The sequence below is a fragment of the Catharus ustulatus genome, chromosome 1, assembly GCF_009819885.2.
Source record: "Catharus ustulatus isolate bCatUst1 chromosome 1, bCatUst1.pri.v2, whole genome shotgun sequence".
Classification (NCBI taxonomy): domain Eukaryota; kingdom Metazoa; phylum Chordata; class Aves; order Passeriformes; family Turdidae; genus Catharus; species Catharus ustulatus.
Window position 1 is genome coordinate 140,650,975 of NC_046221.1, and position 26,840 is coordinate 140,677,814.

General features: G+C 41.2%; 1 protein-coding gene across 1 annotated transcript; it reads left to right on the forward strand.

The window, feature by feature from the left end:
• Positions 1-1,176: 1,176 nt before the first annotated feature.
• ATP6V1C1 (ATPase H+ transporting V1 subunit C1) lies at positions 1,177-19,972 on the forward strand. The gene is made up of 13 exons (XM_033073577.2): positions 1,177-1,265; positions 4,355-4,537; positions 6,633-6,700; positions 7,786-7,871; positions 8,586-8,680; positions 12,358-12,449; positions 13,526-13,624; positions 14,920-14,988; positions 16,342-16,434; positions 16,523-16,616; positions 17,146-17,243; positions 18,373-18,499; positions 19,362-19,972. The coding sequence occupies exons 2-13, from the start codon at positions 4,406-4,408 to the stop codon at positions 19,455-19,457; spliced, it is 1,149 nt and encodes a 382-aa protein (XP_032929468.1). The 5' UTR covers positions 1,177-1,265; positions 4,355-4,405; the 3' UTR covers positions 19,458-19,972.
• Positions 19,973-26,840: the final 6,868 nt, after the last annotated feature.

Consider the following 26,840-nt stretch of genomic DNA (forward strand, 5'->3'; position numbering starts at 1 on the left):
TTTCTTCAGATAATGTTGTGAATTACAATGACAGGTAGTTTCACACAACTTACCTAGCAATAGAGCAATTTACTATCTGCTCTTTTTCACTTAGGATTTCTACCCTGAGCTAAAACAAATGGGGTTAGGTGCCAAAATAAAACAGCAACAGTTTCTTCTCAAGTGCGTGTTTTTCCACTGTCACCTGCAGGCAAGCCTCCTGTTTTCTCAAGCCCTTCACTGCAGACTGACAGCAGCGAAGCATTTCAGCGAGCGTTCCCATAGCTGTGATCCCTCAAGGACGCGCTGTTCCCCAACACTGTGTGTTGGAGCTGATCTTTTCCCCTGCACTGGGCACTCGTGAGGACTCATCTCGAGTGCTGTGTCCAGTTCTGGCCCCTGCGCTGAGGAAGGACGCTGAGGAGCTGGAGCGTGTCCCGAAAAGGGCCCGGAGCTGGGAAGGGTCCGGAGCGCGGGCGCTGTGCGGGGCCGCTGAGGGAGCTGGGGGTGTTCAGCTGGAGCGGAGGAGGCTCGGCGGTGACCTGATCGCTCTGTGCAGCGCTGAAAGGAGGCTGAGCCGGGGATCGGGCTCTTCTCACAGCCCACAGGTGACAGCACCAGAACACATCGCCCCGAGCTGTGCAGGGGAGGTTGGGGTTGGACATTAGGAGGAATTCCTTCACAGGAGGAGTGAATTAACACTGGAATGGATTGCCCAGGCCCAGGGAGCCGCCAGCCCCAGAGGTGCTCAAGGATAAATTGGAGGTGGCACTCAGTGGCACAGTCTGGTTTTCTACGTGGTGGACAATCCTACAGGACTTTTCCAGTCTAAACGTTTCCTTGACCCCGCGTTTCTGTAATCTGAGGAAAATCTACTGGCCGCAGCAAGAACAAACACACGCTTTCAAACCCAACCACTCTTCTCTGCCCTAAGGGCAGAATCGTACAAAGCCTTCTTGACAGCGGCCGCCCTGAGCCACATGTGGTTTTCACACCAATTCCCTAATCAAGCCCAGACTAATCAGAAGTGGCCCGGACCCTGAGGCAGCCGGTGCCCTGCGGTGCTCGGGCTAGCCCCAGCACCGGGGCACGCAGGAGGGCAGCCATGGTGCCGGACCGGGCCTCGAACCCGCGGCCCCAGCTCCCCCGGCAGTCACTGCGCCGCTGACGTCACAGCGCCGCCTCCCGCCCCTCGTGCCCCGCGCTGCGGCGGCGTCAGCTGACCGCGGGTCACGTGACCCACCGGCGGGTGAGCGGGCGGCGGCGCCGGGGATGGAGCAGTGACGGTAACGGGGGAGCCGGGCCCGGCGCGGACGGGCGGGAGGGAGGGACGGAAGCGAGGACGAGTGTCTGGGCTGCCCCGAGCGGTTACCGCAGCGCTCCGGCCTCTCCCGGCGCACGGCCTGCCCCGGCGCCGGGCCGCGCGGGGCCTGGCATGAAGCGCAGCACCGGCCGGGCCCGGCGGTACCGGGGCTCTCCGGGGATCTGCCGGGCCGCGGGGCCGCCGCTGCGGTGTTTACATCGGGGAGGGAGAGGGGACAGTGCGGCCCGGGGAGCCCGAGCCGGCCCTGCCGGGCTGTGGGAGCTGACATGTAATCCCTGTGATCCGGGTCAGTGGCTCCGTGGGGAGCGAGGCCAGCGTCCCCCGCTCCCGGAGCCAGCCCCAGGTCGCCTCCGCACAGGCGTGGGGACTCCCCGCGGCGCAATCTCCCCGGCTTCCTCATGTGGCCGCTTCTGTTTATGAAATGTGGAGGCCAAGCGGCAGAAGTGATTTCTGGAAGCGAACTTGAAGAAGTGGCACCTTGGGGACTTAGTGCTAAGTCGCATCAGTAAATTGAGGTTTCCTATTGAGATAAATAGAAGTAATTCTCCCCTGCCCCTTGCCCTGTTTTTTTTTTTTTTTTTTTTTTTGAGAAGTGCAATGCCGTAGTTGAGATTCTGTTTTGACATCACTGTATGTTTTTCTGGGTACAGCACTGGAAACACTTGTTCATAAGTTTTATTTTAGATTTTAGTATACTGCATGAAAGACTGTTCTTTGGAAATCCATTTTCCAAATAACATAGGGATGAAACAGTGTACATCGCCAAAAAGTCCTGGTCGTGGAAGTACATAGTATGAACAAGCTACCCATTATTATTGCTTGTTCTAGGTTTTATGGTATTTCCTGCTTTATCCTGTGGTTCTTTAATTTGCTTGGTTTTCATTTTATGGTTGGTCTGTATGTGTTTTTTGTCTGACCAGTATTTGTATCTGTTTTTCAAACCATTCTGTAGCACTTCTCCTTTCTTCACTTCTTGTTTGGTATTCTCCATTGTTCTGATTTCAAGCCCCTTCATGTAAAAGACTTAAAACTCTTCTATCAAACTTTTTGTTCCCTTGTGTGTATTTGATAATGCCTCCATTTTACCTGAAATGGGAAATAATCTTCCTTCCCATGACTGTTAGAAATGGAGAAGGGCTTCAGGAAAGCCAGCCACACAGACAAAAAATGGTGAGGGAGGAAGGGGAGTATGGTGACTTAATGATTCCTGGGAACTGTTCCTCCTGTGCCACTTCTGGACACTTTTAAATATTCTTTAGAGAGTGTTGGTGTTTATGGAAAACATGAGAATGCAATGTTCCCTGTGTCTTACAGAGCAGGATTCTGGATTTCTGTGTTATTGCTTTTCTGTCTTTTACTTGGGTGTTTGAAAGTTGCTGCTGCCACCACCTACTTTGTTTATCCAACATTTATTCCAACGCTTTTTCTAGTCCTGGTCTAGTCAAATCCAGACAAAAACAGTTTAAAGCTTCAACGCTTTGAGAGGTGAAGTTTACTGTAAATTTGGCTGTGCCTTTTATAGGGCCAGAGTTCAGTGGAGTGTAGGAAAACCTCTCCTGCACTAAGTGTGGCGTGCACTAAGGAAGATAATGCATCATAGTAGTCTGAGTAAGAGGAAATTTTGTTTTGTTCCAAATTATCGATAATAAGTAGACACTAAACAGAAGCCCTGTGGCATGGTGATAACTGATGTTGTGTGTCTGTTCTTGTGAATATTCTGATTTCTCAGTTGCCTGTACCTGCCTTGGCATTGTCTGCATTTGGGTTTGTGGCCCTGCTGTGCTGTGCCTGGTGCTGCAGTGCCAGTGTCACGGAGTGGGTGCTATTGAGGCCTCAGGAGCTGGGTGTCATCATCTCCTGCTGGAAGCAAGGCCCCTTAAGTCCAAGGGGGATGGCTGCTATGCCAGGCTCTGCTTCATGATAGTAATTTAATCGCTGGTAAGCTTCAGCTTTAGGCTTCCTGAGTAGCTGAGCAAAAGAACCAGCAAGCAGGCCTTTCTCTTACTTGGAATTTCAGCACCCTTGATAAGTTATTACCTCTAGAATGAATACACAGATGAAGGACCTATGTGTGTTGTTTTGGGCAAAGTTTGCTACCACATTGTAGTTCTAACAAATGTAGCATTTGATTTGTTCTCCCTCAGAAAAATTGAGTACTGTAGTCTGTGCTTGTGAAATGTAGGTTAGTCCCTACTCATTCAGAGCTGCAGATATCAAAATTTGACATTTAGATTCTGTCAAGGTACACTTTGATTTTGTTCTTCATTCTCTTGTTAAAAACAACCAGTAACTCTCAACCAACTTCTGCTTCTTAGTCACAAAGGCACACATGTACTCTTAACTTCCTGAGCTTGTCTGCAAAGTAAGCCAACATCATTTGTATTTAGTACCAACAGTTTCCTGGCTAATGCCAGTGTGTCTGATCTTATTGATGGTCTGAAGTGATAAGAGCTATCAAGACTAGAAAGTGTTCTCGTTTGTGTAAATTTTTAGCTGCCAGGAGAAGCTTCTTTACTTGAGAATAAACCAGATCTTATTGCATTTAAAGAATTTAAGGCATTTATTTACTTTAAAACACTGTCCTAATGTGAAAAGGTATTGGAAAATGTATGGCAGAGTTGAAATTTGTTTGGTTTTTAATTTGTTTCTCTGATGTTTTTGGAAAGAGTTGTCTGTTGTACAGATGCTGGAAAATGTATATAGCTGTAAAAATATAATTTAGGTCATGTTTTATATGATTTATTTTCAGATAGATTGTTTGCTTGTTATCTTTCTGTGAAATTACAGTTGAAAGGTGCTAATGTTGCAAACTCGGTCTGCTTTAACGTACGGGATGTGAAGTTTAAAAAGATTTTCCAACTGTGTAAATGTGATTTGGAAGATAGAAAAAAAAATAACTTGAAACCACATGGTACTCCTGGTAAAATCTCTTACAGTGACTGGAACTGCACTTTAGTAATAGGGAATGAAATGTTTTTCTTCAGGCAAAGCTTTGACTGATGTATTAATGGCAGATATTTTTTCTTCTTTCCCTTGCTTCCCTTCTGCTAGCATCTTGCCTTTATCCTCAGAATCAATAAACATCAAGATAAAGGCACAAAAATGACAGAGTTTTGGCTGATTTCTGCTCCTGGGGAAAAAACCTGTCAACAGACATGGGAGAAGCTACATGCAGCAACTACAAAACATAACAATCTTTCTATTAATTCAAAGTTCAATATTCCGGACTTGAAGGTATGCAAACCCCGTGTCATGTCCTAACAAGTGTGTTTGTTCTATATCATCTTTGTTTCTCTAGATTAAAACTTGCAGATGTTTTAGAGAGAACAACTGACTTCTCTTGATGTTTGTGTGTGGATCTAAGAAATAATTCAGACAACAGTTCTCTTTTTTTCTGAATTTCTAAGTTAGTTGTTGTTCATTCTGTAAGTTTTCAAGATTCAGCAGCCTGTGTTCTTTCAGCAAATAAAGCAGTTTTTTTTCTGAGGATGGTAGTCTTGATCTCATAGTGGTAGCAGTTACTTGAAGAAGAAAAATAGGAACTGATGTCTGATTATTGAGATTTTCCTTTCACTGTTTTGTCAAATTAAAATATTTTTTTCCCTTCTGAATTTCCTGTTCCTATTCTGTTTGAGATACAATGAAAAGGCTCAAATTAAAATACAGGAATTGATCAAACAGCTGCTCTGCCTATTCTCCATCCAGAAGTAACATTCTTGCATTGGAGCAGTGGTTTATCTCTGGCTGAGCATTTCAGTGTGACCTGCCAATGTGTTGTGGAAAATGGAAAAAAAATCTGTTTGAACTATTCATTGAGAAGCAAATAGTATCAAAATGTGATAGTAGTTAATCTTGGTTTAATACAATCATCTGGATATGGAAAAGTTATGAGCCAGTAAATTCATTTAGAAAGGTCTATCCTGATGCCTGAATGTTTCTTGAACAAGAATTTGGAGCTCAGTTTAATGTACTGAAAGCTCATCAAAACTTACAAAATTGAGGAAAAAACCCCATCAGTCTTTGTCTACAGAGTGGATCAAGTTCAGGTGGCGTAATGCCTTTTTCCTCTCTCTGCTAAGGAATGAGCCCAGGGCACAAAGTGCTTCAGTGTGCCTTTTAAAATCTTCCAACTGCTGTAACTTGTATTCACATTTGGAGTGTCCTCAGTTAGAATAGGGACTAGAAAAAATGTCTGTCTCTTCCCATAACATCCTTGGACATGAGTCAGGATGGCTTTCAAGCTGTGGGGTGCCTGCAGCATTTAGAAGAGTTATTGCTGAAAAGTGTTGGGGCCCATCAGGATTAGAAACAATTGTTCTGCTCTGCTTCCTAAAAGGGGCAGAAGCTGAAAATACCTTATATACAGTGGGAAATAGTCTCACTTCTGTGGACATGGTGAAGCTGTTTAAGCAGTGAGATCCTTTAGTTAAAAGTCATTGAAACAGTGGTTTAGTCTTCACTGAACAGCAGTCTTACTGCTTAAGCATTTGCTTGTCCTGAGACTGGTAAGTGACTAGTTAAAATGAGCTTCCTGATTCTGCTTGTGGCCCACAAGATGGTGGGGCATGGAAAGTCATTTGGTAGTGATGTTTCTTAAGTAATACTCCTCCTTTCTGCTTCAAGGCTAAACAGAAAAGGGATAATGTGAATTTGAGTGGTCAACTATATCTAGAAAATAGATGCTAGGCTAGAAATATGCTAAATATTAATAGCATCTTGGCTAGACAGAAGATTCACTTATGCCCTGTAGTATTTCACCAAGAAATGTGTACTCTAGGTACACAAAATTAGGGAAGAAAGTGTTTTCTGGAGGAGAAGGAAAGAAAGAATGAAAGCTTGTAGACAAGCTAGATATTTTATTACCCAAGATGCAAAAATTCCAGGCTCTTGTTGGTCTAACTACTGCAGTACTCTTGTATCACCAAACTTTTCAATGTCCAGGTTACCTCCAGTGGCGAGATCCTGATCAGGGAAGTTTCACATTTGATCTAAAGTAATGAATTAAATGCTGAAGCCAGTGCCTTGTGAAAAGTACAGCAAATTCATAGTGTAGACATTGTTTTAACATACTTTTGATGGCTGGATTGCAGAACTGAAATTGAGCACAAATGAGTGAGTTAGATCTCATCCTGTTGTTCTTTGAGAGGGGGTATCTAACAAATGAAACACATTGTGACTTTGGTAAATCAAGATGTCTGAAATATTAGAGTCCAGCATTTTATGTAATTCTGCAGAGATACTTGCTGGGAGATGTAGTTTTTACTGTTAGCTGGTTTTATTTTTCTATGTTTATATACATCTGCTAATGCATTTTGATCTTTGCTTCTAGGTTGGCACACTGGATGTTTTGGTTGGTTTGTCAGATGAGCTGGCTAAACTGGATGCATTCGTGGAGAGGTAACAGTTGATTTTTACTAGGATGCAAATCGTTAGAATAATGAGGTGATGGTTTGCTGAGTCCTAGTAATACACAGGTTATTTTCTGCATCTTTTGTATCACAGTGATCCTCTGCAGGCAGTCAGCAAGCTAAGATTTAAGAAAGCCAAGATGCTGGTTTTCACTGTATCTATTCTTGAAAAAAGAAAAATAATCTGAACTTGTTATGGAATAGTGGAACATTATGCATTGATGGATGATGGTTCTCCCTATAGTAGTGCTGTGTGGTGCTGGGTCCTGGAGACTTGTTAAGAACTGAGCCTGACAGGTGCAGGAAGTGGTGATGAAATGAAGTAAAAGCTTGTTCATTTAGCAGGAATACTGTTTACACACTTTGAGAAAGTGACCATGCAATTTCATAATCCATAGAAATGCTTAAACAGTATTAGTATTAAAATGCAAAACCTACTCATTTTGAAGAAACTAATGGCCTTTTGAAAGTGAGTTTGAGCAAAAGAAGCAAAATTTCACATAAGCAGAACACATGGATCCATCTTCTGTTTCAAGGAAAGAAATTTCTTATGTAGAGATTTTTGAATAGAAAAGGGAACTATTTGGCCTGGCACATGTGAATAATATTATACATGACTTTTCAGTTAAGAGGGCAGGTCTTGAGTGTCAGATTGCATTGTCAGGGTTGCCTTGTGTTTAGCTTGGATTTCTGTTGACTTCTAACTCTCAATCTGTTTCCAGAAGGGAGTTAGAATTTTGGAAGTACAACAGATTTTAAAAAATTTTGCAATATAGAGACATTACACTTGAAGTCAACACCAATGTGAGGGAACTCTAGACTCACCTTGTTGAGAACTGGAGTAGCAACAGTAGAGATTTTAAATGAAATTTAAATGAATACTTCTGAGAGCTTGGTCTCTTTCAGATACTGAGCCCAGCTTGTGCTCTCAGAAAGTCTGAATGTAGAGCAGTCATCATCCTTGTTTGATCCAATCTCAGACAGTTTAAAATCAGTTTTATTAGTAGTATTTCTCAAATAAGTTTGGAGTTGATTTGTTTGTTTGTTTATATATCTTTATTTTTCATTTTTCAGTGTTGTAAAGAAGGTGGCCCAATATATGGCTGATGTTCTAGAAGACAGTAAAGATAAAGTTCAGGAGAATCTTCTGGCTAATGGAGGTAAAGTGTTAGCTTTGATATCCTAAAGTATCCTAAAACTGTAGAAGGGAAGGCAATGATCCTGAAACTTACTGAGGTACAAGGAGACCAAGAGCAAGGAGCTGCACCTGGGTCAGGGTAACCCTCAGTGTCAGTACAGGTGAGGAATGAACGGATCGAGAGCAGCCCTGCCAAGAAGGACTTGGGGGTGCCAGCGTGCATTTTGTTCCAGTCAAGAGCTGCACTTTTCTCTGAACCAATATTTTATTTTCAAAGCCATTTAATAGAGTTATCACAGCTTGTATTGATGCAAGAGAGGCTAGTAATAGTGGATAAGAGCTTGGAGTAGTGTCTTTTGTAGACAGCTGTACAAACCTGTCACTTCAGGTGAGCTGCATGGTCATTGTCGCCTTTTTTTTGCCATCATAACCTTCCCTTCTCCCGCCCATTTTTCATACAGAGCAAAAAGTATTTGCTCTTGTCTGTAGTTCTCCAACCATTCTTGACTTGGTAGTAAATGTCATTTATGGTCTACAGAGGTGGAGAAACCAGTATCGGAAGGCAGAGGTCATGGATAATTTACAACTTCTTTATTTTCAAGTTTCTTTAGCAGAGGGGTCCACAAATGGGAAGGTCTAGTCTGTTACAGTTCTCTACTGTCACAGCAGCTCTACATAGAATATAAAACAGTAGTCTTTTTATTGTCAATCTTAACAAAGTTCTTTAAAATTTTAGTTGACTTGGTCACCTATGTAACAAGGTTCCAATGGGATATGGCCAAATACCCAATCAAGCAATCCTTGAAGAATATTTCAGAAATTATTGGAAAGGTAAGGTAATTTGTTTTATAAAACTTCCCTATTTGAACTTGAGATATTTATGCACAAAATTTGCTCTCAAAGCAATTTGTCTGTTTTAGTCAGGTAACAATAGTAGTGAACTTTTTAGCAGATAGTGACCACAGAAATACATTAGGATGTGGCTAGATTTGGAGAATGCTCCCTGAAAGGCCATCATGCTGTCTTTGCTGATTTTTGTTTCCTAGGATCACTGAGCTAACAATTAAGTAGCCAAGAAATGATGTTTACATTTCAGTTTTGCTGTACTAGCATATTGTTTGTCTGATGTTCTCAAACCTTGTGGGCTGTTAGCAGTGAACCAGGGAACTTATTTGCATTCTGAAAACCATGGCACTCAGTTGTGAGGGGAGAAATAAGCCTTCATTGTTAGATGTAAAGGAAACTCATTTGAGAGTTGTCATGTGTTTCCTCATCTTTACTTTGGCAAAGCGTTTCATACACAGAGGGTTTCATTTGCATTGTACTTGCTTGTGAGTCTGTACAGGATCCTCAGCAGTGACTGGCTGATTTAGATAGAGTTCTCTGTAGGCAACCCTTGCTCTAAGATTTCCCATCCTCTTCAGGTTGTTTTTTTTCCCCTTTCCCTGTTTTCTGTGATCTGGAAACTGGCTGTTGGAACTGCCTGTTTTACTAACTGGAAATACATAACTTGGAAAAAAGAGGCTGTGCTGGGTACCTGTAGAGGTAGTCTTTGGTGATGGGTGTATAGGGACTATAATGAGGTTGGGATGGGGTAAGTATTGGCAGACTTGTGCTTTGCTATAACTGCAGATTCCTGAAAATATTACATTATTTTTTTTTCAGAGATTACAAAATCTTAATATATGGTACAAAGCTGACTGAGAATGCAATTGGTACTTTCATTTTTGATATGTTCTTTGGGACTACCACTGTATCTTGAATTTATTTCACAAATTACATTTAGTAAGTATTCCTGGAAAACTTGCACAGTGTGGCCTTTTGTTGTAGGATGTCTGGCTGTCTTACAGATCTGGAGATTTGCATATTAAAAATATCTCACAGATATAAAATGAGAATCTTAATATATGACACTAGTACATAATATTTGCTTCTTCAGAAGAAGGTACCAAAATGAATCACTGAACTTTTTACAGCTGTTATAGTACAGCACTTGTTTCTGCAGAAATTAAATTTGTTGAAAAAGAAACAAAGGACATGAAGAGATATGCCCTTTATTGAAAATGATCAAAGAGTCAGTGTATGTTATTCTGTGTCCTGGAGTTTGTTTGATAAATAATCTACTTCAACAAAGTTGTACTCTAGAAACCTGAGCTTTAACTGTCTTACATTCTATAGCTACTTTAGGGACCTCATTGACCTATTAGGTTGGATAGTCAATGCACGTCTGCTGGAGTTCAGCCTGAGTCATCCTGTTGGGGGTTTCCATTTCTCTTCATCTTTAGCTGTGTCTGTATTCTATAGGGACAACTTCAGGACACCTGTGTCATGAATCTGGTTTCAAGTAGTTTATAAAATATTTTCAACTGTGAGCTATAGATGTGTGTCCATAAAGTAGAGAAGGAAGATGACTGAAGATGTCTTATGCTCTTATCAAAATGACCCCCTAGGAGATCATATCACAGGACTTGGAGCAGTTTTGTCCCAAGGCAGAAAAGAGTCCTGACAATGATAAAATCTTCATGTAATCATGTGCCAAAGTGAAGATACAGGAAAATTGATAGAGCTACATTAATTAAAATCTGTGAAGCCTGTTAACATGTTGATGTTAAATAATTTGAAAAGCTTGTCATATCATGAATTGCTACCTTTCCAGTATGGTTTTATATCATCCTCATTCACTCAGGCAGCAGATTCTGATATCTGTCAAAATGAGTAATGGCAGTTGCAGTGGGATATTTGTCAGTTGAGGAGAAATTACAGTAGGGTTAGAAACATTAAAAATAAAATTATATCTGCTGAAACTATCCATCAGGTTTTTTCAGCTTTTCACTTTCAGAAGTTTTGTGACCCCAGTGTCAGTAGAGAAGACTTTGGAGGTGGCATCTATGCTATGTGAGTGCTGTCACTTAATCAAGTCATTCTTAAAATTTGAAATTAGTTATCAGGCTTATGCAAGGAGACAACCTCAATGTTTTTTAGTGCCCTAGTCCCACCTTTTCAGCAACCCAGGCATGCATTGAAGTGCTGCTGCTGGGTTGTGTGGCTACAAGACACTCACACTGCCAGTGGCTACCCAAGTGGTTTAAATCTGGGATTGGTGTGTGTAGAAATAGACTCACTGCATTAGACTGACACTTTCCTTAGCAATACCGTGAGTCTGCTTCCTTTTGCAATGACTTTTGTGAGTTATTCACCAATCCTACTTGCAAAAGGAAGTTTGTATTCTTGCTTCATTTGGTAATTTTATAAAAATTTATTTTCAAGACCTCTGTTGTGGCATTGAGGTCTCTGATTCTGTATTCTCTAACATTCAGTAGGAAGCAAAGCTGGTTGTTTTGCACAATAAATTTCAGTCAGTGCAGCAGTAGCAGGTTTTTTGTCTAAGCAGTCATCTTTTAAGAGACTACTGACTCTACAAATGAAAGCAATTAGAGTACTGTCAATTAGGAAATGCTGAATGGAACTGGTTTGTGAAGGCAGTGTTTGGTATCGAAGGTTTTTGGGTTTTGTCATTAATAACGCAGTGTTAGGCTGTTGTTGAAAGTCTTGATCCTTGGAAAAGGCAGAGGGTTGTCAGTCTGGGGAGGAGCTGAAATGCACAAAGGTACTAGCTTAATATCTTCTGATTAATTTTCCCCATATGCTCTCTTCTAGATGTAAAAAAAAAGGTACTGGTGTTACTTCATGTAGTATTAAAAAGCTTTCATGCTGGTATATGCGTTGTGTGACACCTGCTGAAAGGTTCTGTGTGTTGCTTTGATAAAGGTTGTATCAGTCAAAGGATTTAAATAGCCTAAAGTACTCGTCTGTTTCATTTTGTCATTTTCAGAGTATTTTGTGTAAGGGATTTCTCTAAAGGTGCAAGCTGTTAGTGTGTTGCCACATGAAACCAACAGGCTTTTTTGATAACTTCCTGCTACAGAAAATCCAACTTAGTTGTTATCATAAACAAGGTCACTATTTAAGTGACTTGCTTTTAAGAGAGTTTTATTTAGTGGAAACAAAATCACACCTGGATCTTCAAGTTGAAGTGTTTTATGCAAACAAAATGTTTTATCAGTGATCTAAGTCCAGACTAAAGGGAGAGTCTCTTGACAGTGTTCAGAAACTTGTTCCTGGGTATTTTTTCATGCTTGTACCCCCACATCCTGCAGTGAGGAGGCAGTGAAGGAGTAGGCAGCATTACAATGCCAGACCAGCACTGTGCCACTTTCTTTCAGTTACCCAGCTGCTACTGAGTGCACTGATTTTAAAACACTTCTTTGGATAGGGTACATGCCAGTATGAGTATGGTTGGCAGTTTAAGATGTACTGAAGTGCTTAATTTGTTTTGTATTCTTCCACTTCCTGCCAGGTTGTCTAGCTGGGAATGAATAATTTTTGATAAATGTGCTAATGAGGGCATCCTTCTCAAATCCATCCTCCAGGATTACTTGAGCAGCAGTGGCAAGCTGAACATAAGTTCTAGTTCTTTAAACACAGTTCCTTTTCTTTTAATTTTTCAGGGAGTAAACCAGATTGACAATGATCTAAAAGCAAGAGCCTCAGCATACAATAATCTGAAAGGGAATCTTCAGAATTTGGAAAGAAAGAATGCGTAAGTTGTATTTTTTTTTTGCTGATGCAGGAACAGTATCTAAGCATGAAAACTTAATAAAATGTGGAGTGATACAGACTCTAAACTTAATGCTTTTATGAGGTGTTTTATCAGTCTTGAAGAGCAGCTGTCATAAAAGCACTTTTTTTACCAGCTGTCTGGTTGGTGTTAATTTATTTGTGACTGAAAAGCAATTGAGAAATCACAAAAGCATGTACAAATAGCATAAATTGCTGGAACTTTTGAGAGGAGCTTCCTATTAGTGGTGTGTAACACTGCTACATAGGTAACCTGTCTGAATCCGAAAGTCTTTCCTTCACTTCAGCTTAACTGGTTTTCTTCATTTGGAATTTAGCAGCAGATACAGCTGTTGTATACAGGCAGATAATAAATTAAACAAGGACTGCATGTTGTCTTGTCACGTACATGTGATGATTATCTCAAGTGCAGTTGAGGTACAGTAGTTTTCTTCCGTGCAAATGTGGCTGATGAATGTGCCTGAACCCTGCCATTACATGAACGACACAAACCTGCTGGCTGATTCATTGGCTGCTGGCCAATGACAATATGTGACAAGCTGTTTAAGGAGTGAGGCACAATTTCTGTGCTAAGCCATGGCACTTTGTGAGATGAACGTCATTAAACCTATGGGCATTCTTGGTCTTTATGGATATGAGGAAATACACTGCTTTAAGTTTTTATTAATGTTCTGTACGTTGATCTGTACTAGGTTAGTTATAGCTCTGAGGCTCCATGTACTGGAGTCCACAGTTAATGGTTTTAATGGTTCTTGTGGTTCTAAATAACTTTTAAAAAGAAAAGCTGGCCACTTAAATGTGACATATTTGGAATATGGAAATGACATGCAGCAGTGGACCTACTGATAAAAATTTCAGTTTCTTTGGTCAGTGAGATATAAAATGCATATAAGGACATTTTGTTTGCTCTGCTAATAGCAATTATGTAGGTAAAATGTATTTTTGAGAATGCTATATTATCAATCACTGGAAACTGTTATCCAGACAAATTCAGTTCTTAAACATCTAATTGTTCTGACTGTCTTTGTTTCTCTGCAGGGGAAGCTTGCTAACCAGAAGTCTTGCTGATATTGTAAAGAAAGAAGACTTTGTACTTGATTCAGAATATTTGGTCACATTATTAGTGATTGTGCCGAAGTAAGTATATTCATCCAAGAGCAGAATACAATAAGAAATATTAATCACATAACAGATCTCACAACCCTGTAATACTGTAAGAATGACATACGAATTTACTTGGGGTTTTCCTGGATGAGCAAACAGAACTGTTAAGATGCTCAGGAGGGATAAGTGAGCCTCTGTGCCTGCATTCCTTTATTCACAAAAACTTCTCATAAGGACTGCTGAGTGCTCATGAATTTTTTGATGAAACTGGAGATTAGATTTATGTCTTATTCAGTGTTTGCTATGACTATTCATGTTCCAGGTGGTGTCCTTATGAAAATATGTGCTGAGTAAAAACATGACTTGTTTTACATTAGAAAGCTTAATCATTAAATTATCCTGATTAGGACTATGCCAACTTTCACCCCGTAGTGAGTGAACTCTTTACTGTTTTGCTATACGTGTTTTTAGATTGCCTGAACACTGATTTTAGTTTGTCTCTGCCATTGGAACCCTGCTTACATTGTGTCAAAGGCCTGCTGGGGAACAGGCTGTTCTTATTTGAAATGTTTGAATAACAGAAACCTCATGTTTTCCCCTGGCCAAGAAAAGTGATACAGATGCCCAAGAAAACTGTTATAAAATAACAAAATGGCCCTTGACTGTCTTTCTGGAGCTGCAAGCAAAGAGAGCTAATTTATTAAAAGCTCCCTGGCTCTCTTTACCACCAGAACCATTAGAGTCTGTCATGTGTCAAGCTCTGGTGAAGGAAAAGCAGTTTTGCAGGCTTTAGCAGAAAGCAGGTGGTTAGAATATCTGAGCTGTTATTTTTCTTTGACTTGTTTTTGCTGTTGAAAGGATGGAACCTTTTGACAACCAACTACAGAAAGGCAGGGTTTCCAGAATTCCCAGTCCTTCAGGCAAGTGCAGGACTCTAGAGAACCTGTATATAATTGTGGAAGAAGTATTCCTCTGCTCAAAAACCAGAGTTGCATGAGGAAATTCTGATTAACCTTACCAGTTAATATTCCATTTGGTCCCCTGAGATCTATGCATAATGATTATTCAATTTCATAGTTCTTGATTTAAAAAATTTTCCTGTTGTAAACTGACATGAAGACTGAAAATATGCTACTTTTGTTATCACTGTAGTTTATCAGTAATTATAAAAACATCATGAAGAGAACTGAGTTTCTGGAGTCTTACTTATTTCTGATGACCTGTACATGAGATGGAAGATGTTATGATTAAATGTTTTTACCTTTAAGAAAAAAACTTGATCCATTAATCTCAGATTAAAAGTCAACAATAACCTGCGTATTTTCTAGGTTAAATTACAATGACTGGGTTAAGCAGTATGAAACACTAGCAGAGATGGTTGTACCACGTTCCAGCAAGTAAGTTGTTAAATGCTAAATCTCATATTTGCATGTGCTGTGTTTCAGGAGTACTCTTTATCTAGAAAGACTTTGAATTTTGAAGATTGGTCAAAAACCTGTCAGTATGTCTAACTTTAAAGCTTTATCTGATCAAATAATTGAGGAAAGATTCAAATGAACTCTAGGGGTAACAAAGTTATCGAACTTAAGTTACTTGGGCAGAGTAAGAGAACTGAAAAGTGAATCTAGTTCTGGTAGTTATATTCAGCTTGTAGCTGGAGTGTGATGGAGATAAAGCCAGCAACAAATGCTGGCTGCTGGCCTGTCAGCTTTAGGTCTGTATTCACAGGAATTGAAACAAGCTGTACGAACTCTTTGAAAACTTCCAAAGAACGGAGAACTGGAAGTTTGAGTGGTTTTGTTGTGTACAAAGAAAGGCAGCTTGTCTCTTTGTGTGTCTGGTATCAAGCTGGTGCTAGGTACTGTGGTGGGCAAGATTAAACCACTTTAGTGATTTTGTAACCACATCAAAGATAAAGTCCGCATGTAGCATAAAGCATTGGTTTGTGGTTAATTTTAACTGAAAGACTGAGGTTTTGGTCAGGCAAATCTGATACTAGCCATCCTGTGCTAGTTAAAAAATCTGAAGTTGCTCTGGATAACTTCACATGTGGAAGACCTGCTAGTAATTCTTATTTAATTATTGGGAAACCATGGCCTAGGGCTAGCTTAAGAAAAGGCAACTTGTTAAACTGTTGGATAATGATTGTGTTGAAGACAGTATGACATTGAGGAACAGTCTAAATATGTTCAAGCTTTTTTTTCCTTAGGTAAAGCCTCAAAATAAGCAATATAACTTTTATTATAAAATTTTTTATTAAAAATTTTAATAAAAATAAATTTTTTTTTTTAATAAAACAGTAAATCTAGGGGTCATCTTTACAGCCTAAGAAACATTTTCTTATGCCAACCTGTATCTTTTTAATTTGTGTACTTTTATAACCATTTCATTTTTCTTGAAAACACACATTTCTAATAAATCTGTAGTCCAGTATTTCAGTATTAAACCAGCTTCGGTTGCTTGTTTTGTTAAATAGTTTTTAATTTGAATGAATACTGTATGAAGTGGTTTTGTATGGTGAAGTCTCTCAATGTGAACTGTAAGCCGCCATCATGTATGGAAGGGAGTAATTAAGAGCAGTCAGTACATTCTGTATGAGATGCTTAACTTGAGAACTAAATCCTGTATAATTATCTACATTTATGTCTTGCCTTGTAGCTATAAAGTACAACATGCAGTACTGTGTGACTGTTCTGTGCTGATTTGAACCTGATTAATTCTGACACTTGGTTTGTTTTCTTTCTGTGTAGTGTACTCTTTGAGGACCAAGACAGCTACCTTTGTAATGTCACCTTGTTCAGGAAGGCAGTGGATGACTTCAAGCACAAAGCCAGAGAATATAAGTAAGGTTTATTTTGTGTGCATTCTGTCTCTTGTGCTATGAAGGATGTCTGGATAGGCACTTTTGATTTTATTCACTTCCAAATGCAGATTTATGGTCCGTGACTTCCAGTACAATGAAGAAGAGATGAAAGCTGATAAAGAAGAAATGAATAGACTGTCAACTGACAAGAAGAAGCAGTTTGTAAGTCTTAATAAACTGGTCGTTATAGAGATGTGAGATGTCTAAGACTTGCTATTGCTACATAAAAGTTTCATGAAGTTGTGATTCAGAGAAAGCATTGTAAGGATGACATGATGTAGCCAGCCTGCCACCCAGCTAATCTGCTCCAGGATAATTGAATTTCCTGCAGCACAAGTACTCCTCACTGCATTGAACCAAGGGCTGGTAGTACAGCTCATCGTATTTGAAATTTGAAAATGGACAAGTGTTTGAATTACATAATCAGATATTACTAAAAGGATCTTTAATGTAGTTAGATCATGGCAACTGAGATGGGGAACTGAAGAGACAATGGGAAGACTCATTAAATGTCTCTTTACTTTGTATCAAAACACTCGTGAGCCATTATGTCCATAGTGAACTCTGTCTTTGAATTGTCTTTCATTATCATGGTACAGATACTGAGTAGCTGCTCAAAAATGCATAATGGACTGAGTCTTTTTCTGATGTTTGAATAGCTTATTTTTTTAAACTCTCTTCGCTTTTACAGGGACCTCTGGTTCGGTGGCTGAAAGTTAATTTCAGTGAAGCTTTCATTGCATGGATTCATGTGAAAGCGTTACGTGTTTTTGTTGAATCTGTTTTAAGGTAATGAGGCAGATTTGAATAGTGATTTTCTTCATAGACTTGGTAAGAATTTACATTAGCTTGGGTTTACCAAAGTGAAGCATGTGAATGCTGCTCTTCTGGGAAGGAGGAAGCAAAAACTGGGGCAGTAAAAGTAGCTGGTGGCAATAGCTCTTGTTGCCAGTTGTGAAATATTTAAGGTAGAGAATTGTCTGTCTTCCCCTTGGATAGTCTTTTCACTATCCCTTTGGGAGTCACAGATACTCTGTACTTAGCAGGGAGACATATTTGCTAATTTTTAGGTTACTTTATGAGCTGCTCGTACCAAGAACTAACTACATCTTATATTTAAATGGCAAATTTGAATAGTTCAGAATAAAAGCTCTTTGGGCTTTCAGTAACATAGTTTGGCATTATGAATTATATGCTTTTTCTTTAAGAGATGCCCTTTGTAATCTGAACTTTTCAGTATTAAACCACTCAATACTCTAACTAGAAAATTTATCTCCTTTTTTTCTTCATACCATCCACAAGTGTTGTTACTAGTCAAGTACAGCTGTAGTTGTTCTGCAAAGAAAGGACTTATTTTTTTATAGTTGAAGACATTCCTACCTTTGTCGGCAAAGTGTTTTCAGCCTTTTGGATAAGTTGTCATAATGGAGAAAAACAGAAGAGAAAAAGAAAACAAATCACATAACCTTGCATTCATGTTGCTATGGCCTTATTGTGGTGACAAAACTTGAGTAAAGAAGAAAATTGAACTTGATTGTAATGTTGGTAACTGTTTCCACACCCATAGAAGGGAGGATTAAGTAGAAATGAAATTGTTCACCAAGTGTCATATGCAAAGTAAACTGATAGTGTTCAAAATTTAGTCTGACTGCTCAGGTAACATTGGGAGTTATGCTAAATAGTCAAGGATTTAAAATTATATTAAAATCTTTGGGCTTCTGTTTTGTTATTTTAAACTTGAAGTTCTACTTTTTTTTGATGCCTTATGAATTATAGACACAGAATGGTTTTACAAAAATAGAAATGAGCAGAATTTCCTCTTCAGCAACAGGATTCTTTCTCAAAATAAAATTCTGCTTTGAATTATGAGAGAAGGTTTATTTCAGCATTTTCATAGTTTTCTACTTGACTTCCTCAGGTACGGTTTGCCAGTTAACTTCCAGGCAATGCTGCTCCAGCCTAATAAGAAAACAATGAAGAAACTGAGGGAAGTTCTGTATGACTTATACAAACATCTGGACAGCAGTGCAGCAGCTATCATTGATGTAAGTACTTTTTAACTACTAGTGTGTTTAAACAAAGCAAAAAGTATACTGGCATCATTAAAAGTCTGTATCTCTCCATATTCTTCATTTTCTCACAGTACATTTTTAAGGAGAATTTTATCTCCTTAAAAAATACTGCTTCTGTTTTACACTTTCACAAGGCAGATGGTATTTAAAGTTGCAACCAATATATTTGAAGAGCTGTCTGGTTCAAAAGTCACATGTAATTTCGTGCTGCATTCTTTCCTAGTACTGATGGAAAGATACAGACTGCAAGTTACCGTAGTAGTTCTCTGCTGAAGAAGGCTGAATCATTGTCAAAATGGAATCAGCATTTCCATCTGTGTAAAACTGGTTTGTTGGGAGGTTTATTCTACTAATTTGCTTTGTATTAAAAAGCAGTAATTTTCATAGTTAAAGGTTAACTGAAGATGCCATGAGTTTAACTGAATTAAAAAAGATTCTTAACATTATATGGAATGTAATACATTTCCAGGCCTTTTTGTGGAAAGAGGATGTGAGACAATTTAAGTGAAAATTAAAGATGCTGAATTTAGGTAACTTCCTGTATCATTCAGCACCCTATAGCATTCCTGTCATAAACAGTGTTTAGATATAGTAGTGATTATTTGTGTTTAGTGTAGCAATAGATATGAATTATTGATACAGAACTACTTAGATTGTGAAAAAGCACTTTGTATTTACTTTTGAAAAATACCGTTAGTCATTTGTCAAAGTTCTGACTTAAGCTTGAAGTCTTACCAGGCGTATTTGCTTCCACAAAACACGTGAATATTTCATGTATTTCTTAATATGTGTCTGAACTGTAAGAGTATAACTGGTTTCAAAATTTTGTTTGCAGGCAACTATGGATATTCCAGGTTTAAACCTCAGCCAACAGGAGTACTACCCATATGTGTACTACAAGATCGATTGTAATTTGCTGGAATTCAAGTAAAAGTTCCCTAACATGACAATCTTCTCAGTGTTGGTGTAAACAAACAGAAGTGAGGTTAAAGTATAATAATACTTTTAACATTCTACTAATCATATGCTTGCTTCTTATGTTAGGTGAATTGAACACACTGTGGTCCATCTCTAGACATTTTCTTTTTAAAGAACAGTGTAGGTAACCAGCTTTTAATCGACTATGTCTGTAAATGTATATTGAGAGAATTGAAGTATTTATAAACAGAGTGATTTATTTAAGGAAAAGCTTATCCCTCTTTCATATGGTGATCTGTGTTAATTCCATTTACTGTTGTTTATAAAAAAAAACTTGTTTACAGAAGACTAGTGTAAATGTTCATGGCCATTTTGTTCACTTGATTTAGTAGATACAACTGTGTTAACGTTGTTGAACTGTGATGTAAAGTATGTAAAATTGGTATGAAATCGTGCTTTCTGAATGGTTTAAAATTACAATTGATGCACTGTAAACACAGGGAAAATAAACATACCTGTGCAAATGTGTCACTTTCTTTTACCATATAAAATTGCAGATACTTGTGTCTAAACTGAAGCAATGTGTTGAGCTTTTAATAATGCTACATCCTGCACACACTGGTACAGAAATGCAACTCGATTCAGCACAAGAACTTTTAAGGGATGCAGGAATTAATTTTGCTTTGTGCAGAAAGGCCCAAGTATGTTATTTGGCCACCACACGTATGTATGAATGTTTTTCACGTTTGTATCTTTGTGACTCTAAAAAAAGATGTGAGACAATTGTTGGGAAGGTGATGGCAAACTGGGATAATAACAAGCTAGGCTGAGCTGGGATTTTGATAATTCTTTGTTCTTTGCAGTCAGTTGAAGCTTGAGACTATTTTATGGCTTTGAATGCTGTGCTCTTAGATGTTCACTTTTTTTTGCAACATCTGTTCTACCACACAGGGAATATGATGGCTGCCTTTTAATGTACAGTAAATTCACGAATACAAGCCGCACTGAATATAAGCCGCATCACTGGGTGTTGGCAAACATTTTGGTTTTTGTCCATAGATAAGCCGCACACGAATATAAGCCGCTTTGTCGTTCGCAGCGAGGACCCCCCGTCGGCTCCCCGAGCCGCAGCAATGGCGGCGCGGGCTTCCCCCCCCCTCCCCGGGCCGCAGCAATGGCGGCGCGGGCTTCCCCCCACCTCCCCGGGCCGCGGTAGGGGCGGCCCGGGTCCCCCCTCTCCTCCCCGGGCCGCAGCAATGGCGGCGCCGGGCCCTCCCCGTCTCTCCCCTGGGCTGTGGCAGAGGAGGAAAGAGAGCTCTCCCGCCTCTCTCGCCGCCCCCCGTGCTGCCTACAGGGAGCCAGGCTCCACCCGCGGTGCAACAGAGTAGCGATTTGTAACAATCGCAAAATGCCGACTTTGCAGCTGCTCGGCTCAGCACTCTGGCAGGCACTTCTGAGGTTGTATTAGCCGCTCCTGATTATTAGCCGCATTTCCGGTTTAGGAGCAAAATCTTAGTCAAATTGGTGCAGCTTGTATTCGTGAAATTACTGTAAATAGAGAGGAGTTGTTTATTTCAGTAGCAGCTCTTACAAATATTCTACCTGTCTGAGTAGCTAAATATGCAGTAAAAGCTGCAGTACTGTTTAAAACTGACTTGAATCAAGAGTGAGACTGGAGGAGTGCTGATTTGTCAAAGTTAGTATTTGAAGTACTGTAGCCAGTGTTTTCTTTTTTCATTCCGTGCTGTGGCTCCAAGTAGTATAGAGCTTTGGGATCAACTGTGGGATCTATCATCATAACCCAACAGCACCTTTGAGGAATTGGCTAACTTTGTAAACCTACATTGATATCTCTATTAAAAGGGAACTGCAGCTTTTGAGTGCAAGAGTTGTATCTAGCTACAATTTTGATGGGGTTTGATGTTTGTGAAAATATTTGCTGTATAAATTTGTATTTGCTTTTCTTCCTATTTTTATAGACAAAAAGGGAAATAGTGAGATCAGGTGTCCTGTTGTGGTCACATTTCTGCTTCTCCCACTTCTCATTTCCTTGCAGAAGATAACAGCTGTTTACTGTGTTGTCCAGGTTGTTAAAGTGTGCCCAAGTGTAAGAGGTTCCCTTTTATCACCCAGCACTGCCTCTTCCACTGGCTTTTGTTACTGCCACACACAAAGGTCATCTTGGTTCTGAGCCCACTATAACACAGAGACTACTTAGAGAGGGTTTTTTTGTCCTGCCTCTCTAATCACAGGAGGAATCAGGCTAAACTGTTGTCTTTGTTCTTCACCTTAGTTCTCTTTTTCTGGGTAAGGGCTTAGGTTTCCAGTGAGTACTGTATGAAATGCTTTGCTGCATGTTTGATTGCGTTCAAGATACTGGTACCTGCTCAATCCACCTCAGAACCTTCTGAAATGAATGGAAGCAAAGGGCAGGTGGACAATAGAATGACACCACCACCCCCCAAAGTGAGGGTAGCAGTCAATATGCTGAAGAACAGAGAGCTGTGGAAATGTTGGAGAAATGTGCTGACAGGCACTGCATGGACTTCAGCAAAGAGAATTGCCAAGTCTGGTGCTGGGTTACAAGTAATTTATGCCCTAGTCTGGTTTGGGTGTGGACTCGCCAGGAAGCAGCTCTGCAGAGAAGGAGCTAGGATTGCTCATGAGAAACTTGTGCTTGTGCCCAGCCATCTCCTGGGATGGGTGTTAGCAAGAGGGTAACCATCCTTCCCCAGTTGTAAAGTCATGTGTGGGCTCTATAATGCAAGAAAATGGAGTACCACAATGGAGAAAGCCCAGTGGAAGCTACCCAAGCTTGTCAGGAAGGTGGAGCATGTGGCACTGTGACTGGGAGAGTAGTGTCTCTCCATGCTGGGGAAGAGATGGGAAAAGCAAAGAGCAGGTTTTACTGATATTTACAACTGCCTGAACAGAGGATACAGAGAAGATGGAGCCTTCTGATGTGCCTGGGCACTTCTCAGGTACATGGCAATAAGGAGAGGCAAAAGATGCAAGTTTGAGTGTGGGAAAGTCTCACTGGATGATGTGGGGGATGTTGACCTTGGCTGGTAACTTGCCAGCTGCTCTCTCACTATTCCTGCTTGATGGGACAGGGGACAAAACAAAATGATAAAGTTTCTGAGTCGAGATAAAGACATAGAGATTGCTTACCAGTTACTGTAACAGGCCAAACAGGCTAGACTGGGAAAAGATGGGAAAGTTGGAGTTGCAGAAGTTTATTGCCAATTCAAGATTTGCTAAGAAGCAGACAAAAGTGAAATGCCTTATTCCCTTTTTTTTTTCCCTGAGGCTCAGTTTAACTCCTTTACTACTAACCTCTGTCCTTCTGTCCAGCAGCTTAGAAGGATGGGGAATAGAGGTTATGATCAAATGTTCATAATGATTGCTCTCTGCTTTCAGCGTGGCTCCTTCCGCAGGCTGCAGTCCTTCCGAGTAAACCTAGTCTAGCACAGATCCTCTGTGAGTCATGTTTCCTTCAGGGCTTGTCCACCTGGTCTGATTTGGGTCCTCCAGAGTCTACAGTGTGGATATGTGCTCTAGCACAGACCTCTAATTAGGCTGCAGGACAGCTCCTGCTCCACTGTGGTCCCCTCTGTGGGCTACAGGGAAATAAATAACCTGCAGTGCATTTCCTTTCAATGATATGTCTAGTCTGGCATTGCCTGTGGCTGAGTAGACTCAAAATTGCTGTTTAAAAGCAGGGAAAATTGTAGAGTATTAAATATTAGTAACCAGCCTGGAATAGCTGATGTCTGGATGTTGTTGGACCTTTTTAGTGGTCAAGAGAGATATTTTGGATACAGGAGCTGGGAGTCAGTCTCTGTTAGATCTGATTTATAGGAAAAAGCTAGAAACCCACAAACCCACATAATTTTACAGTTTGTTGTATTTCTGTGATTCTTCAAAGATTTCTGGCAAATGAAACAAGGTTAAAACTGTGTAGAAATGGAAATGTTTCATTTTGTTTCCAAGGAACATGCCAAGTGATTAGGTTAGAGAGTAATTTGTGGAAGAAATTAAAAACGTAGTATAGTCTGGAATGTGAGGAGTATGGGGATTTTATTTTTCTTATAATTAAGTAAGAACAGATGATTTATGTCTTAATAGGAAAAGCAGACATAACTTGATTGTCACAATTTATATGTGTGTAATCAAAGTCTGAGAAGGGGAGATAGCTGCTGCAGAGCAGAAGTCTCTAAAATAGAAATGCGCTAGTCTTTTAGGAAATTTAACATAAATCTTGAAACGCTGATGAATGCCTTTGGAAGCTGCCAAATAAAACTTAGTAATGGTGAGACAGTAATACCTGCAGTGAGTTCTAGGGTCATCAGGACTGGGAAGAAGAATAAGCAGAGAATGGGGGAGAGGCAGAGGGAGTGTGGTAACCAGGAGCTTGTAGAAGGAGACCTACTAACTCCTTACTGAACAGGAAGGTGTATGGGAGAGCATCACCATAGATAAGGTCAGAGCAGCAGAGGATTTCGGTGAAGTTTAAGGAAAAGAAACCACCACGAATTTGTTGGAAGAAAACAAGCATCACTCTGTCTTAAAGAAGGGCAAGAAGAGGATCTGGGGAACTACTGTCTGGGAAGGATGAAGGAGCAAACTGTGCCAAGGCAGGAAGGTGATTAAGGGTAGTCAACCTGAATTTGTGCCTTACCGACCTGATGGACTTCTGCAATGTGATGATGGGGGTCAGTGGATGAGAGCAGAGCAGTAGATATTTGTTTGTCTTTTCCCTTTATGCAGTCCCCTGTAGCATCATTGGCAAACTGATGGAGTACAGACTAAGTAAATGCATGGCGAGGTGGACTGAAATGTAGGTGAATTTATGGGGCCAAAGGCTTGTAATCAGTGGCACGAAGTCCATGCAGAAGCCACTGGTTACTACTGGAATATCCCAGGGTTCAATACTGGAGCCAGTATTTTTGAACATTTTTATTCATGAGCTGGATGATGGGATAGTGCACCCTCACCAAGTTTGCTGATAACACAAAAATGGGAGGAGAGGCTCATATACCAGATGGTCCCTGTTCAGAGGCCCTCAATACACTGCAGAAGTTGGAACATGGGAACTTTATGAAGTTCAGCAGAGGGAAATGTCAAGTCCCACATCTGGAGAAAAATACCAGATTGGCCACATACCAGTACAAATTGGCCAGCTGGTTGGGAAGCATTTTTACAGAAAAAGGACCCAGGCTCTGTTTGGAAAAGTTGAGCATGAGGCAGCAATGTACCCCTGTAGGGGAGAAGGCCAACAGCACACCTTAGGAAGAGCACTGCCACTGGGTTGAGGAGGGTGATTGATTAGTCCCCTCACCTCAGCACTAAGGAGACACATCATAGCTTGGCAGTGGTTGAGGTTGGCAGGCACCGCTGAAGACCATAACCCAGTCCTCCCTCCTCGAGCTAGGTCAGGAAGAACAGATTGCTCAGGACTGTGTCCAGTAAGGGGTTGAACATCTCCACAACCCTCTCTGAACACTTTCCTGGTGTTCAAACATCCAGCTAGTAAAACTGTGTTCTGTTCAGACAAGACAGGATGTGTTTCTGTTTGGGCACCAGTGAGAAGTCAGGCTCCCCCTTTACACCCTCCCATCAGTATGAATAAACATTGATATGGTCCTCTTGAGACTAATTATTTTCTTGAGCAGAGCATAGTGAGGGCCTCTGCAATATCCAAGCACTTTTTTTCTGGGGCTATTTTTGTTGTCAGGAATATAGCTCTTGGATATGGCAATGCACAGGGGCCAGCTGATAGGGATCTTTGTTTCTGTTTCTTTTTTAATACATAATATTCTGGAATGCTTAGCATTTACACCTCTATATTAATTCAGTTTTCATAGAGATGTTAATGCTTTTGAAAGCTTTCAGATACATTTATCTTTCAATGATCTGCTGAACTATTAGATATAGTTTAGGCAGTGTCTGGTTTCTGAGAAGTGTTTAGAAAGTAACTTCTTCCCAGATATCTTTGTACTTTAGTTGTGGTTTTCTGGCAGAATTCCCACTGCAGAAGGGATGTTTGAATTGTGCTCCATCACTTATGTCAACAATTGCAGTGTTTGTCTTCCACCCTACCAGGACTGGATTCTTAGAGTGAAAGACTCTAATATTTGCCAGCAGCTTTGTATTTGTTTCCAGGCAGTGTGTAGTTTATCTTATATTGACTTAAATATCTTTAAGACCGCAATTGGTGAGATGAGTCAGAAGGAAATGGTATCACACTTCACTTCATGGGGATAGATCCCTGCCTGGGATCATTTCACATTGCTTCAGTCTAAACTAATGAACTCCGTCGCTCTCTGTACTGTGGCATTAACGGCAAGAATCACGGATGGACTTCCTCTTGCAGAGGTCTGGGGTTTGTGTTTCACCAAGAAGCTCACATTTTGTAGGCTCTGGGGAAGTGCAAATGTAATATTGGTACTCCTGAAACTTCACAGGGTATAATGTGGTTTCCCCGAGGTTCTTTGGAGTCTGTAAGTACAGTAATTTCACGAATACAAGCTGCACCAATTTGACCAAAAGTTTGGTGGAAACCCGGAAGTGCAGCTAATATTCGAGGGCGGCTAATACATGAACAAAATTCTAAAAGCTGCCAACACGGAAGTGAGAGCCCGCGGCAGCCCCAAGCCAAGCTGGAGCCCGGCCGGCCCCAGCAGAGGTGGGAAAGCCTGGCAGAGGCGGGGCCAGCAGTGTGGGGGGCGGGCGGCAGAGCCTGAGCCAGCAGGGTGGGGGAGCCCGGGAGAACTGGGGCTAGCAGTGCAGGGGAGCATGGCAGAAGCAGGAAGGCCGGCGGGTGGGGCTGCCTGGCAGCGGGGGAAGCCCAGCAGAATCGGGGCCAGCAGCGTGGGGGAGCCCGGCGGTGCGGGGGCCTGCAGTGCCGGCCAGGGCGAGGAAACGCGGCGGCGGTGCAGATGGGAGGGGGTGGCCGGCGAGCCTGGCAGCGGCGGCAGCCCTGCCGGCCGGGCGAGCAAACACGGCGCGGGGCGGCCGGTGTGCCTCACAGTGGCGGCAGCGGCTGGCCCGCTGGCAGGGCGAGTAAACTCAGCGGCGGGGCGGCCGGCGTGCCTGGCAGCGGTGGCGGCGGCTGGCCCGCCGGCAGGACGAGCAAACACGGCAGCGAGGTGGTGCTGACGGGAGAGGGGGGCCAGTGAGCCCGGCGGCGGCTGCAGCACCACCCGGCTGGCCCCGTCGGCAACCATGAGCGGGCCGAGCCTTCCTGGCCCCGCCCCGAGCCAGTAAAGCCCGCTATGCCGCGATCCTGTTACTAATTGGCCAATTTGTGAAAGCTGCGCACGGATTCTCGCTACGAACGAAAGTGCGGCTAATATTCGGGGTGCGGCTTATCTATTGACAAAGACAGCAACAT

Coding starts and splice junctions, on each gene's coding strand:
- ATP6V1C1 (XM_033073577.2), top strand. CDS start 4,406: ATGACAGAGTTTTGGCTGATTTCTGCTCCTGGGGAAAAAACCTGTCAA. Junction 7,872..8,585: donor GAATCTTCTGGCTAATGGAG/GTAAAGTGTTAG, acceptor TTAAAATTTTAG/TTGACTTGGTCACCTATGTA. Junction 16,435..16,522: donor CACAAAGCCAGAGAATATAA/GTAAGGTTTATT, acceptor TTCCAAATGCAG/ATTTATGGTCCGTGACTTCC.